This window comes from Penaeus vannamei, chromosome 3 (genome assembly GCF_042767895.1).
Source record: "Penaeus vannamei isolate JL-2024 chromosome 3, ASM4276789v1, whole genome shotgun sequence".
Taxonomy (NCBI): Eukaryota; Metazoa; Arthropoda; class Malacostraca; order Decapoda; family Penaeidae; genus Penaeus; species Penaeus vannamei.
Genome location: NC_091551.1, coordinates 28,489,415 through 28,503,966, shown reverse-complemented (window position 1 = coordinate 28,503,966; position 14,552 = coordinate 28,489,415). Strand labels below are relative to the sequence as shown.

Below are 14,552 nucleotides of genomic sequence, written 5' to 3'. Positions count from 1 at the left end.
TTCACAGATCTGACTGAAAATAAAACTCAGGGAAAAATTCTCAATTGTATTAAAAAGATTCTGATACGCACAATGGAGGGACTAGAGTTAGTTAAAGTTTGTCCTGTAGAAAATTTAAAGAATTTCTCTGACTATTACAATCACAAAAAAAATAAAAGTAAAGTAAATTTATACAAAATAAGAAAGATATGAAAATTTTACCATTAATTTTGTCGGCAGGAAATAATAAATAAACAATGCTAACTCTTTCCTCCTATTTCCAATTCACCTACCAAAACACAATACAAAAAAAGATTTCATTGCTACAGGATACTGTGACATGGTTCTATGTCAAATTTCCCATATATCTAAATACACATTTAATATTTATGTATTCCCTTCTTTCTGAAATAATCACTTGTCTAATCTAAAAGTACATTACGTATTTGTAATATCTACATTTTCGCACTTTACATACATGAGCCCTCCCCTGCCCACACACACAAACAATTGTGGAATGCAAAAAAAAAAAAAAAAAAAGACTAATTCCTTCTGGAAAAAACAAAAAATCTGACTGAGCTTAATACAAAGGATAACATTAAGGACATACAGAAAATGCTAGTGACATGTACCACTGGCCTTACAACCATTTACAACAGCAAACATTTCACATACCCATGAAAAAACCAACAAGATAATAAATAAAAATATCTACAACAGATGTCAGAGATCAACCCCAAGCTTGGGTCTTACAATAGTGAAGCACCAGTTTGCCATCTGAACCAAAACATTCGTACAGGTTCCTGATGATTTGGTCAGGGGAAGGGGCAAAGCTCTGGTTCACGTATACAAACTGAAAGAAGAAAGCAATCATTAGTGGCAATGAACTAAAAAAGTTCTTACTAATATGTATTATGAATTGGTAAGCTATTCTTTTTAATTAATGAATCCACCTCAAAGAGATTTATAAGAGGAGATCTCTTAATCCTTCACCCATATTTGTTACTTCCAGTGATTTGCTTTTCATATAGTTTCCTTGCTTCTCTCTCTCATTCCTTTTGTTGTTTTAAATGACATCCTCCAGCTTCTGTCTGTTTGTCTCCATCCCCCCTCTCTCATCCTCATTTTGGCCATTTCATCAGAGATTGTGATAAGTGTTATCATACTAGGATCCAAAGATTCCCACAGATGTAGATCAACTCTGTATGACAAAATCCATATACAGACCAGACCACTTTTGATCATCCATCCTCACGCAACTCTTACTAAAAGCTTTCCGATAATTTTTGGGTTAATTCTATGGCTGATAGTTCATGAACTGTCCACCGTAGTTTTTTGTGAACTTTGTTGCACACAGGTGGCTCAAACAAGCACTCAGTCACCAAGGAGTCAATCTACAGGCCCTTGTGACCTTGAATTTGTGGGCTTATGCACATTACATTCCCCATTCGTTTATCGATGGGAATAATGCTAAAGTCCCTTCTAAATGCCAAATGAGTCAAATCACACTGCAAGTGGTTTGTGAACTTGTGGTGAGTCTTTTCTATCACACTGGCCTTTGCTCATGATGGCAAGTTCGTGTCACCCGGTCTACAGCCATTTTGCCCAAGGATGGCATGTTCCTGTCACCTGACCCTCAACCCACATTTTTCCATGATGGGACTGCAACGTCATTGAGATCATAGGGGTTAACATCAATATTGTTATTATCATTAATGACAATATGTTAATAACAATAAATATAATAAACAACAAAGGAGATGTCTTTGTGATAAGTGATCATATATCTAGTAGGTAATTCAGAGGGTTTTGATGAGAATTCCTTTTATTCAAGCCCCCCTCCAAGGTTCTATATGCACATTACATTCAGTTGCATTAAAAAATTATCTAGTCTCTGAGTTTGGCAAAAATGCTACCAATGTTTAATGTGATTCATCCTAAGGATATGTAATTCAATTTGTCACCTGATCTACTTGTTCTATATAAGTGCTACATTAAAATTCCTGACTATTTTCAAATTACTTTATTTCATTGTATTACATCTTGTTAATATTGCCATGAGTAAGTTATAACATCAATAATACTCAGTGACAAATAAAGTAATCTGATCTAAAATATACTTGAAAACACAACTGTCATCTTCACATATATAATCACAAAACACACAACAGGTAATAAATTTTCAGGCAAACATAAGAAAAGCAAAGAGAGTCACCATATGCTATGCAAATAGCTAGCTTGAATCATATAATTTAATCAGATGTGTTATTAGTGGTAAGAGAATATCTCTTACTTTTGGAATGACTCTGATATTTGTACTAGATAAAAACACTGAGTATTTAAGACTTTCAGCCATCTTCCCATATCTTGTTCTATCTTGCTCTTCCTTCAAACTTCAACTATTTACTTACCAAAGAATCTGAAGCTTCAAGCTTGAGGTACCTGCGTATGAATTCTGCTACCCAACCTACTGGCTTCTCCCCTTCCACTGCCCATTTTTTTTTCTTCATGATGGGTGCGTCACCTGTGGCCTTCAGCAACACATCAACTGAAAATTTAGTTGAAATTTCAGTTAACCCATTAGCAACAGGTGTCCCATATATGAGACACCCAAAATAATAAACATTGCCGGGCGTTCCGCCAATGTGACACTGAATCGGGGCTCATGCTCCGACGCAGCAGCAGGCCATGGCCGGCGGGTGGACAGACTCCTGGGAAGCTCCACCCGCCGATTTTGTAGCCACCCAGAACATTTTATTTTTGGCTTCAAAATATACCAGCGTGAATGGGTTAACACCAAAACTATATTTTTCTATATAACATATGAGTAAAATATATATACTGTAACATCCAGCCAGGTTAAGAGTCAATGAAAAATGTTCAAATGTCAAAAGATATATTACAAGAACAATAATGTTCAAAACAGTAGCCAAAGATAGTACAGAAAAGTGATTTCCAATAAACTTTCACTGATAAATAAAAAATAACACTATCCTTTATGTTATGGTGTTATGAAAATTAAATTGTATCTAATAACTGAGCTACAAATTTTCATTACTCTGATAAAAAAAATTCTATTCATATAAACATTTGTCCAAGGTCCATATTCGTCCATTGACCATATGTAATTTATTTGAAAATACAAATGAAGAAGAAATCTTGCTTAACATATTTTTTAATAATTCTACAATTACATGGATCAAAATAATGCATTACTGAGACAAAGGGTGTTGCACATATTTATGGCAGTTGTTTCATATAAAATCAATAGTACACAATAAAAATAATAGATTGCAGTGTTCAAAAACAGGAAAATCTAATTGCAATATTAGGTAGCCCTGTTTATGAAAAGAACTATTGCATAATTGTATATGCTCAATACCAGTGCCTATCTTAAGACCATCAACCTTTTTTAATAAATGGGCTCCTATCAATATCTATTAACCTAATATAGTAATAATAGTCACCAGTATTAATAATTACACACAATATGGGCAAATAAAAACTCCCATAATTTCCACAGCAGCAAGTTAGCTTGAGCAGCAAGATCTGTGGACCTCACTGAGCTCCAACCTCATGATGATGTTACAAGCCATATCTCAATCTCTCAATCTCAATGTTTTATGCGTAGGGCGCTAAGTGAGTGCATAACACGCATATTAGTAGCGATTGGTTGCTGGGGGAAGAGGGAAAGGTCAAGGTGCAAGCGGAAGTGTTGGTGTTTGTGAAGGTGTTTGTATTGTTAAGTGTTTATTTAGTTTGTTTGTGAAAGTGTTAAGTGTTTCAGCTTCGATTATGTGTTATGGGAGCCAGTTCCAGTCACATATGGTACGTGGAAATAATGAGTGCTTGTAAGAGTTAGTGTTACTGTGGTATGTGATAAATTTACTGGTGTGTGAGTTCCTTGTGTTGCGTGGGTGTACTGCGTGTAAGTATTCGTGTTTGTTGATGTCTACAAGGTTGTTTGTGATTTTGTACATGATTGTAAGTCTGTGTGCTTGTCTTCGTGACTCGAGCAGGTCCATGTTAATCTGTTTTTTTATGTGAGATGTAATACCAGGAGTATGTGAGTAATTGCGAGTAATAAACCTGGCTGCCCTAGTATTAACCTGCTCGAGTTTCTCAATGTTGTGTTTAGTGTAGGGGTCCCATACAGCCGCACAGTACTCTAGTGTTGGACGTACAAGTGTGTTGTAAGCTATGTGTTTAATGTCCGGGGTACAGTTGTGTAGGTTCCTCCTCAGAAACCCCAGTGTTCTGTTGGCTTTGTTAATGATGAAGTCGGTGTGTGTGTTAAAGGTGAGATTGTTGGAAAGATGAATACCGAGGTATTTGTGAGTTGCTGTAGATGTTAAGGGATGGTTGTGTAAGGTGTAGGTGTGGTGGATAGGTGTGTGTGATCTTGTGAAATGGATAACTTTACATTTATCGGGTCTAAAGGACATTTGCCATAGTCTTTCCCACTGTTCAAGCACGTAAATGTCTTGCTGGAGGAGTCTACAGTCGTCTTCAGTCTTTATAGGTCGTAACAAAAGGCTGTCGTCAGCAAAAAGTCTAGTAGAAGAATTAGGAGTCGAAAGTGGAAGGTCATTTATGTACACAAGGAAAAGAAGGGGGACAAGAACGATGCCTTGTGGGACACCAGAAGAGACAGGGACAGGGTCAGAAGATACTCCGTCGAGTAAGACGCGTTGGGTCCTACACATCAAAAAAGCAGTGATCCAGTGAAGTATTGGTCCTATCATCCCATAATGTCATAATTTAAGAGTCAGTCTTTTGTGGGGAACTTTGTCAAAGGCTTTGGCAAAGTCAAGTAGTATGGCGTCAACTTGTTTGGTGTCACGTCTGTCTAATTGTCGTACAATGTCATGATGAGTGGTGATTAGTTGGGTCTCACATGATCGTCTGGGCCGAAAACCATGTTGTGAGTCTGTAAGGATGTTGTGGGTATCAATGTGGTTCATTATGTGTTTGTGTATTATGTGTTCAAAAATTTTGCAGACGATCGATGTGAGAGAGATGGGGCGATAATTCGTCGGGTCAGTTCTGTCACCTGTCTTGAAGAGGGGGGTGATATTTGCACAAAGCCAGTCAGTTGGTAGGGTGAATGAGGCAAGTGATTGGGAAAAGATAGATTGAAAGATGGGGGCAAGGACAGGGGCACAGGACGAGGATTAAGGCGGGGATCTGCTCTGGTCCAGTGGCTTTGTTTGTGTCTAGAGTAGTCATTAGTTTCAGTATGCCGTTAGTCGTGATGTTAAGTGGCAGGATTGGAGATAAGGTCTATCTGGAATGTTAGGTGTATTATCATCTTCGTGTGTGAAAACAGACTGGAAGTGAGTGTTGAGTAATTGTGATTTGAGTTCTGGGTCAGTTACGAGAGTGTTGTTGTAGTCTTTCAAGGCTGTGATTGCCGTTGTGTCCTGTCTGCGCGACTTAAAGAATTTGAAGAAGTGTTTAGGGTTATTTCAGACGTTGTTTGCGAGGTAGGTGGAAATATGTTTGTGTTCTGCTTTCTTTATGTTTTTGGAAATAAAATTTTGGTGAGTTTTGTAAGCAGTCCAATTTTCTGGAGTGTTGTATGTTTGCGCGCGTCTGTAGAGTCGCTGTTTTTCGCGATGTTGTCTGCGTAGCTCCCTGGAGAACCAGGGAAGTGTATGTCTACTTGAAGGTGTTTTCTGTGGGATGTGTTTGTTCATGGATGTAAGTATGGTGAGTTTAAGGTTATCCCAATTGGAGGTGAATGGTCTTGAGTGGGGATCAGTGGAAAAGGAGTCTGGACTAGTCTTTCCAGTCAAATGTGGTTGAGATATTTCATAGCAGGCAGGGTATTAGCAAGACAACAGTGTCCTTGTAGGGAAGATTTTAACCCAATGACAGTAGTGCATAGCCTTTGCTATGCACTACTGGCCCAACAAGAATGCCACATAAACTCTGGAGTGCAGGCATACAAGTGAATCGTGATGGCTAGACCCGTACCCAACTCAGCCAATATATCTCTTGATGATTATAACTATCTCCATCAGCATTTATAGGGTCTTACAATAACAATAATTTAGTAACAATCTAATCTAACTCTGCCATTCCTTGAAGACATCTCATGCCTCCCCAGTTACTGAAGTCTAGCATCACCGCTATTAGTAGATACTGTATCTCAACTACAATCAACATCAATAAGATCAATTGTTATAGAACTTAATAGATTTTAAGTTGATGACCTCTTCTTGAAAACTATCCAACAAAATACTATACCCTAAAAGAAGTTTATATACTCTAACTTGGCTGCATATACGGTATATGTTTTTTTTTTTCGCAGAGCACTGACAGGTGTAGCGGGTTCAAGATCAGTGGCAGGTAAGTGGATGTCTTACAAACATTCTTACATTACATCCTTCTCATTATCCTGCTTTATCTAATAGGAAAAAAATCAAGCGATTTTTGATAAATAGCTATTTATAATAACAAAGTTGTCAAAGAATAATACTCCTTGACTTCTCACTCCCTCTCCATCTCACACCACTCACTCCTTCTTGGCTCACACTTGTCACTGTCTTACTCTTTTGCTTAGCGGATGTGTGTTTATTCTCCTGCTCCTGGTTTTCTTGTGTTTCTGAGGCATTTTCTTGAGATGTCGCAGTTTTCTCCTTCTCGCCCTCCATTGTTTACGTCCAGGGCGTTTTTGTAAGTCCAGATTTATTTTTCTCAACCGTTCTTGTAAACCTCAATCACTGATGACGTCACTATTAAAAGGATGTTAAAAGCAAAACGCCTATTCTACTATGCCTGGAGTGTATATATGAGGCAACTGATAAACAACAATTCATATCGATAACATTTCGCATATAAATACAAGCAGCCTAGAAACAAGCATTGCAGAAATTAAATCCAACGACCTTTGTACTCTATACTATCCGCCAGTTTGTTAAAATTGTGCCAGGCCCGACCAACGAATATTCGTATAAACAGACATCCATATACACAGAAATAAATGCATATCTATCGATCTATCAAATAAATATACATTTATTTTTTATCTGTACGTTAGATGTGTATATATAGACTGATAGATATGCATTTATTTCCGTGTATGTGCATGTCCGTGTAATGGATGTCACTTAGGTCGGGCCTGGCACAAGTTTAACAAACCGGCCGTAGGACTGTACTTTTCGTACCGATATTATGAGAAACAGTCCATACAGTATGGAAAGGAAGGCATGCAAATTTCCAGTTAAATTTATGAAAACAGGAAACAAATTGAAGCTGACAGAGGAAAAAGAATTATGATTCGTCGATAAATGCCTCACCATTTTGTATAGAAAGTGCATAAATGAAACAGGTAATCACATCTATTCGTTTTTAGTTAGTATGGATATATTACTTTCAAATAATCATATTGATTTCTGACATGTATATGAACTGACCTCTACTGCATGGTGTCGGTAGAGGTCAGACAGCAAAATAACGCTTTCATAATGCTGAACTCTGAGATCTCGAATGCCACTTTTCAGCGAATTTGAATGAAAAAAAATAGGTGGCTTCAACCTTCAGTAGCATTTTTCTTCCTCATAATCCTATAAAATATTGTAGACGTGAATCCTTCTCTTCATTATTGCTTATAATTATGTCATTGACAAGCTATTAGTTGCTTGGTATTTTCATACTTGAGATACCTTTCTGTTTCACTAGTTAAAACATCGACGTTTTCTAGGTTTATAAACATGGTACCGAAGCTTGGAATACTAGAGCAAATATAATCATACACAGCATCAACTTGTTTGGAATCTAATGACTTTGCTATGTCTAGACTGACTGTGATTTGTCAAAAAAGCATTACATCCACAGCCATTTCAGTGAGTTTGTTTGACCATCAATTGTTATAATAACTGTCGGCTAAAGACATTTAAGTAAATGAGGATTTTGTCGGTCGCCGATGAATCATGAGTGATGTATGCATTCCAGTCTATTTCCGTGCAAACGTCTTTGAAAAGAAGAACGGCTCAGCTATTGCGACTGTTTTTTGTAATCTTGTCCAACCTACCCTTTTTAAATCTGTCCCACATGTAGTAAGTGTGCGTTTTACACTGTACTGACTACTTTTCGAAGTAGAAAGTTTTCTAAGTTTGGTTTGCGATTCCTGTCGCTTTCGGCAGCGATTTTGAGCTCACGTGCGGCAACACACAAATGCATAGGACCAACTGAAGTGAATATCCACTGCATATCTAATGAACAAACAGTTTTATGAGCGTTTGTGTTTCCCCTCCGACGCGAAGTGGCATATTTCAGTGAATAATCAGTGTTTTCTTTCTCTTCCCTGAGGCTTACTTTCACTAAGCAGCTATCGATCCATGTCAAATCCAGCCGTTTAGCAATGCATTTTGCCACCGAGAGTTGTGCCATAAAAGGGTAAAAACCACAAGGACGGATGTGATGTTAACTGCATCTCAAGTAATATGGAAATGTGGATCAGTGCAGTAATGCTGGGGATAAGTATATCGAAGTCAGATATCCCGGCGATCTTTTGGAAGGATGCTGATTACAACAATGAGACATCAGCAATTGTTGCTCATTTGGGCACTGCATGAGAAGGAGAACTGGAAGAGCTTACATTGATAAGCAAGGCAGAAGGAAGAGAGCAAGAGGCGCGCGCACACACACACACACAACACACACACACACATACTCACACTCACACACACATACTTATCCACTCACTCACACACACGCACACTTATTCACTCACATACACACACGCACATGCACACTTATTCACTCACACACACACGCACGCACACTTATTCACTAATTCGCGCGCACACACACACACACACACACACACATACACAATTTAACCTACTCAAGATGCATGAAACAAATCTCATATTTTTTTATATTTCATGTCCAATCATATCTTAAAGCAAAATGATAAAAGCTGAAGCATCCAATTTTTTTATGGTAGACACGGTGTAAAGGTCATTAAGGTTTAGCTCAAGTGGTGGTTTTCCTAGGTTATACCTCTTCTTACGTGTGGTAATCATACTCTCTCTTATCAGATTTTTTTAAAGGTTGGGGTGAAGTATGGTTTATTTCAGAATCAGCATTCCTTTTCACGCATTGATCGAATAATCAGTTCAACTAGCAAATGGTTATGAATAAAGTATTTGCTATTTTGATTCATGCTATTAGCACTAGAAGAAAATAAGTTCAGATATCACTGCCTTACCTCACAGGTAACGCCGGATAAGCCAATTAAAAAATGCAATATAGGAAAGGCTACTAGTTATTAGAACATGGCGCCTGTAAACTGATGTTTCTCAATGTGCATGTGTACGAAAAAGCTCCAATCTCCGATCTTAAATGCTGTCTTGCGTCTTGACAGCTCTTCATAGTTTTGCGTCTCCATGGTTTTCCAGACAAGGAACCCACCTTATCTTGGGTGAATTTTGGTAGTTACATTATTTTAAACATTTAATAGGGACTTTTGGGTTCGATTCATTACCAATAACTTGATTAATTACTTCATTCAGCCAAGCTTTCATGTGTGAAGAGATGGTACAAAATTTAAAAATATTGTCCACTTTTCTACTAAATAAAGAAGAGTAATTCTCTGTTGATTTTTATGAAGCAATTTAGATTTTTTCATTCACTGAGATGCATTAATAACAAACAGTTAATATCACTTTTTCTATGCTACTTTTACAGCTCTTGCTGCTAATGTTTTTTTTTTCTAGGGATATGTGTGTTTTAGATAATTTGATTTTTTAAGGGTAACTAATTTTACCTAGAAGGTAAAGGATTTTTTAGTTCACTTTTGTTCTATTTTTTACCTTATTTAAACTTTCTCGTTTCCTATTTTTGGTAGATTCATAAAGAGGATGAGGAAAATGAGACAGCTGCTCGTAGACTTTATTTGTGCTGTTCAAAGACTGCCTCAGACGCTCAGGACCATCAACAACAACGGCAGCAGCACGCCAGTTAATGCATATGTCACTCACGTCACTTTATAGGTATAGATGACACCGTCCTTCTTGTAGGAGTAGTTTGGGACGACTTTCCGCTCCACCTGAAGACAAAAAAGGTAGTTTCATCAACAGGCTTTCAAGACATTATCATTTATAACGTATGTACAAGCACATACCCATACCTTGGTCCATTTGCCCTTCGCCACCAACTGGTCCATGTACGGCTCCAGCTTGTCCTTGTATTCCCCCACGTAGTCTAAATACTCTTTTCTCATCACGATGATCACTTCGCCACCTGGTGAGTAAAGCTTTATGTTACACTAAGGGCCTGGCTTGCTCCTCCAAGGGTCACATTTTTTCATCACTCCTATCAAGGTCAGTAAATAGCTTAAAAATAAATCTTAGAACAGCTAATTCTCTCTTTTTTGTTTAGTTCGCTCGTCTTCAACCCTTGCCCCCCTCCCCCCGAAAAAGCTAAAACGACGGCCCAGGTTACACTATTGAAATATTATTTTGATTTCAGGATATTAGAGACATTTGACTGAATTAATTATACTGTGTCACATTACACTGAATACACTGAATTAGTGATACGTCTTTTCATCCTTAAAAAGGTATGTGTTATCTAAGATGCACCTGCTGTCTCACCTGGTTTGGCCATACTGATCATATCGTCAAGGCCTTCGACAGGGATGTGTCCTTCGCCCATTCCGCCCGCGACAAGCACCAGGTCATACGTGTCTGCATGAAACGCCAGTCTCAGTTTCAAATATAGCAGCTAAGAAATCCCATGATAAAAAATGCGATGCAATGAAATTATAAGAGAATATTCGAACATTAAAAGTAGAACACCTCGAGATACAATAACAGGGAAACAGAGAGGTCAAACCCACCCTTAGGAACAGTACTCTGACCCAGTCCGACGAACTCGACGTACTTATTGGTGTAGAGGCCACGGGATTCCAGCTTCTGTATCATGCCATCGCTTGGATCCACGGCGTCGATGTTCCTGTGAGGATGCTGGAGTTAGTTAAGAGGCTGGTCGAAGCAGCAGGCGTTACTATGGCTAGCCAGTGACCTTGCAAAGAAATAATCCGTCACCCATGTTTCTTCTTCGTCGCCATCCTTTCTTATTCTCCTTCCTTTTCTTCGTTAGGACAGGGTCGGAAGAAGGGGTCATGTTGCTGTTAGTGACTCATGATGACCGGTAACTCACCTGAAACCGCGGAGGTGCAGTTCGTGGCCCACGCGCCCCGTGCCGGCTGCCACGTCCATCACGCGCGCGCACGCCCGCCTGGATTCCTCCACGCGGGACGCAGCTGCCTCCGCGCAGAGCACAGGCCCGTTGTAGACGCCCGGACGGAGTGTCTGGAGTAACACGCAACACGGTTGGTTTCGAGTAAAACCTTAACAGTTTTTAAGACAAAAAAGGGTTCTAGAAATTATGCTATGGTTTAGCAAAATGCTCTGGCCAGGTTAGCCCTTCTGCTTGTTACACGGTGTGCACAAACTTCGAAATACAGTAGTTGTGTTTGTAGCAGTAGTTGTTCTAGAGTAATTGCAATAGGAGAGGTAACAATGATCGTTCTAAAAGCAATTGTAGGAATAATGATAATCGTGGTAGGAGGAATAACATCAGAAACAGGTGTATTTGTAGATAATATAAATAAAACTGACTGTAACCACACTAACACATGGTGAATTAAACCAGCTGGACCCGGGTGCCTCACGGCTCGTGCCTGGGCTAAAATACGGATATTAGGCTTAATCGAACGACCGATCTCCAAGGTGTGTGGCTTGTAGGCTTGTAGACCCGGTCCTACACACAAGATGTATCGTTCGCTCATTCCCGCAATGAAATTATGTGATAGTATGCAGACATAAAAGGAGAACGCTTCGTGATACAATAACAGGGAGACAGAGAGGAACATAAATACACTTATAAAAAGTACTCTCGAGTGGAGTACCCAATGTGCTCCACTCTCAAGGCGTAGGAGTTACTTAGCCCTTCAAATAGTCGGCGCGGCCATTCTCGCTTCTGGCGCGGGAGTAGAGTACAGTTGGGGATCATGCCACCCAGATTCAGTGGGATAATGATAATGATGATAGCAAAGGTAATGGCAATAATAATAATTATTATTATTATTATCATTATCATTATAATGGTAATAACACTGACAAAAAAAAAATCTTGATCTGTTGTATTATATATTGCATAACCATCCTCATCATATTCATATCACGTCTTTTACAAATACCTCTCTTTACTCCTACGAAATACCGTTCATCCACGCCACCACCCATCCTCACGAATTAACTTTTATCATTATCCTTTCCAATTTACACGCACCTCATCGTAGTCCTCCGCCATTTCCGTGTAGGCCGATGCCATCTCCGCCCGAGAGATCCCCGGGCGATGGCACCTGTGATTGGCAGCATAGGAATCAAGGAGTTCCTCTGGCACCGATCCTGCGCCTTCCATCTGCGAGAGGTTGAAAGGAAGCTTAGACACGGGTTAACTTCGGTTGTGTATGGGCGGAGAAATCAATTCGCCTCGCTTTATAAGGTTAACAAGAAACAGGTTAATTGGTAACACTATATAGAGGTCTGTTGCCAGATTTTCAACCTGCACTTTTCCGAGGATTTGGAACTACTAAAAGGATACTCTTGATAATTTGTGTGAATGTGTTTTCATTAGAAATCTAAATCAAGATATGAACGTAGTATTAAAAGACCTCTTATTTCATCTCATCAGCCCTCCCTTTTCCACACGGGTGAAACCAAATCTTCATGATAAATTCAGTGATCACTTGATAATGTTCGCACGGCGGCCCTGCATACATACAAAGAGCATGCATATATATATATATATATATATATATATATATATATATATATATATATATATATATATACATATATATATGTATGTATGTATGTATGTATGTATGTATGTATATATATATATATATATATATATATATATATATATATATGAGGATTTCGAAACTTTTCATAAATCTAGTTTGTATATTGTGTATTTTTTCTACCATATATATATATATATATATATATATATATATATATACACACACACATAAATATGTATATGCATACGTATATGTGTGTGTGCGCACGCGCGAGTGTGTGTGTGTAAGTGTGTGTACTTATTAGTGCTCACATATTATACCCACACTAAATAAAACAACGAAACAAAAAACAGGAACAAACGACTGTGCCGAAGGTCTTGACACTTCATTACTTCTTCAGACCTTGAAGGAGCAAAAAAAAGCGCGCGCGTGTATGCACCACACATGTATGTACGGTACAGACGGCAAAATTAACGTTCCTGATCACGTAATTCATAAATATCCGTCCACAATGGAGATAGTATGAGAAGAAAGACATTCAAACTACTTAGCTACTTGACTATGAGCATGTCATATTTGCATATTTGTCAGTGACCTTTTGGCAAAGATTGACATTTTCCAGATTCAAAGTTAGTGATGTCCTGTATGTATAAATCATACGTTAACAAATGAAGGGAGGTCCGTTCACACTATCACTTTTTCCGTATGAACTTTCCGAATGAAAATCGACTGACCCAAACACATTAACAAGGCCGAAAAGTAAACAAACATGGCGCTATCGGAATCACATGAACCTTCTCATACATATTACGCTATTTTAAAGAAATATAATGAAGTATATATATATATTCTAAAATATTAACCTATGTTTAAATTCACCCATTCTATATCATTTATCAATAAAAACATGCTAGCTGTATAGATCCTTCGTAGCACAAGATGAAGATGGAAATTATTCAGACGGAAACGGTCGTAAATTTGTTATTCCATTGTTTTGAAAATTGGCCAAGGTTAGAGCACGTACATCTACCCTGCATTTACATTTTCTTACAAAAGTCTCATACTTTTCATACATATGACTCGTAACTAATGGACAAAATTTAAGAGAATAAACTGATTTAAAGTGGAATAATTCCATCTGCCTTCATAAGAAAAGAAATCCGTTAGCAGTTATCGAAAATATTATATGCCGCCTTATTGTCAAAAGCGGTTGCAGGTGTTCTGCAGAAATGCCCACCTGAAAAAATGGAAACCACTTGTATTACCTGAATCTGATTGCATTACTTGTGTTAGCAATGTTAGCATTAGCAACATTGTTTTCTACTTACTCTCCACAAGTAAAATGATCTGAATATTAAAAACACACCAAAATGAAGCTTATACTTACATTTCAGTAGGTATTAACCTGCACGTCTGGCTCAACTGCTCGTGGTTCTGGCGCAGCGTCAGGCAGCTCTCTGACTTGCATTCGTGTTCGTCAGTGATAACAGTCCAGCATGAGTGCACGGATAGCGTGAGAGCATAAGACATTCTTTTATCTTATCGTAACTTCGAGTATAGAGTCTGAACAAGTGACCGTATAGTACAAAGCCACGATTGTAGATAGTTAATGTTATGGGTTGGATAAAAAAAGATGAACGGTGCCAGATCCTTTTTGAAATAAGATGTTATTGTAGTTAAGACTAATAATGGGAGTGATTCTTCTGAGTCTATACTTGAGAGCAAAGTTTGTTTTATTTTTTTA

At 38.3% G+C, this 14,552-nt stretch overlaps 2 protein-coding genes across 2 annotated transcripts; both read right to left on the bottom strand.

Annotated features, from left to right (window-relative positions):
• Nucleotides 1–33: 33 nt before the first annotated feature.
• On the bottom strand, nt 34–6,690 carry Atg12 (Autophagy-related 12). The gene is made up of 3 exons (XM_027363883.2): nt 6,536–6,690; nt 2,391–2,527; nt 34–832 (listed from the first exon to the last, which is right to left on the bottom strand). The coding sequence occupies exons 1-3, from the start codon at nt 6,636–6,638 to the stop codon at nt 710–712; spliced, it is 363 nt and encodes a 120-aa protein (XP_027219684.1). The 5' UTR covers nt 6,639–6,690; the 3' UTR covers nt 34–709.
• A 3,178-nt stretch (nt 6,691–9,868) lies between these two features.
• LOC113812017 (methyltransferase-like protein 27) lies at nt 9,869–14,333 on the bottom strand. Its single transcript, XM_027363882.2, has 7 exons — nt 14,196–14,333; nt 12,289–12,420; nt 11,155–11,306; nt 10,832–10,947; nt 10,587–10,679; nt 10,121–10,233; nt 9,869–10,039 (listed from the first exon to the last, which is right to left on the bottom strand). Exons 2-7 carry the CDS (start codon nt 12,418–12,420, stop codon nt 9,968–9,970), a joined length of 678 nt encoding a protein of 225 aa, XP_027219683.1. The 5' UTR covers nt 14,196–14,333; the 3' UTR covers nt 9,869–9,967.
• Between the last annotated feature and the right edge of the window lie 219 nt (nt 14,334–14,552).

Excerpts from the sequence above, each read along its gene's own strand:
- LOC113812017 (XM_027363882.2), bottom strand. The coding sequence starts at position 12,420 with ATGGAAGGCGCAGGATCGGTGCCAGAGGAACTCCTTGATTCCTATGCT. Across the intron at positions 10,234-10,586 it reads GATCAGTATGGCCAAACCAG|GTGGCGAAGTGATCATCGTG; the intron begins GTGAGACAGCAG and ends TTTACTCACCAG. Across the intron at positions 10,040-10,120 it reads CGAAGGGCAAATGGACCAAG|GTGGAGCGGAAAGTCGTCCC; the intron begins GTATGGGTATGT and ends TTTTGTCTTCAG.
- Atg12 (XM_027363883.2), bottom strand. The coding sequence starts at position 6,638 with ATGGAGGGCGAGAAGGAGAAAACTGCGACATCTCAAGAAAATGCCTCA. Across the intron at positions 2,528-6,535 it reads CACATCCGCTAAGCAAAAGA|TTGATGTGTTGCTGAAGGCC; the intron begins GTAAGACAGTGA and ends CTAAATTTTCAG. Across the intron at positions 833-2,390 it reads TTGAAGCTTCAGATTCTTTG|TTTGTATACGTGAACCAGAG; the intron begins GTAAGTAAATAG and ends TTCTTCTTTCAG.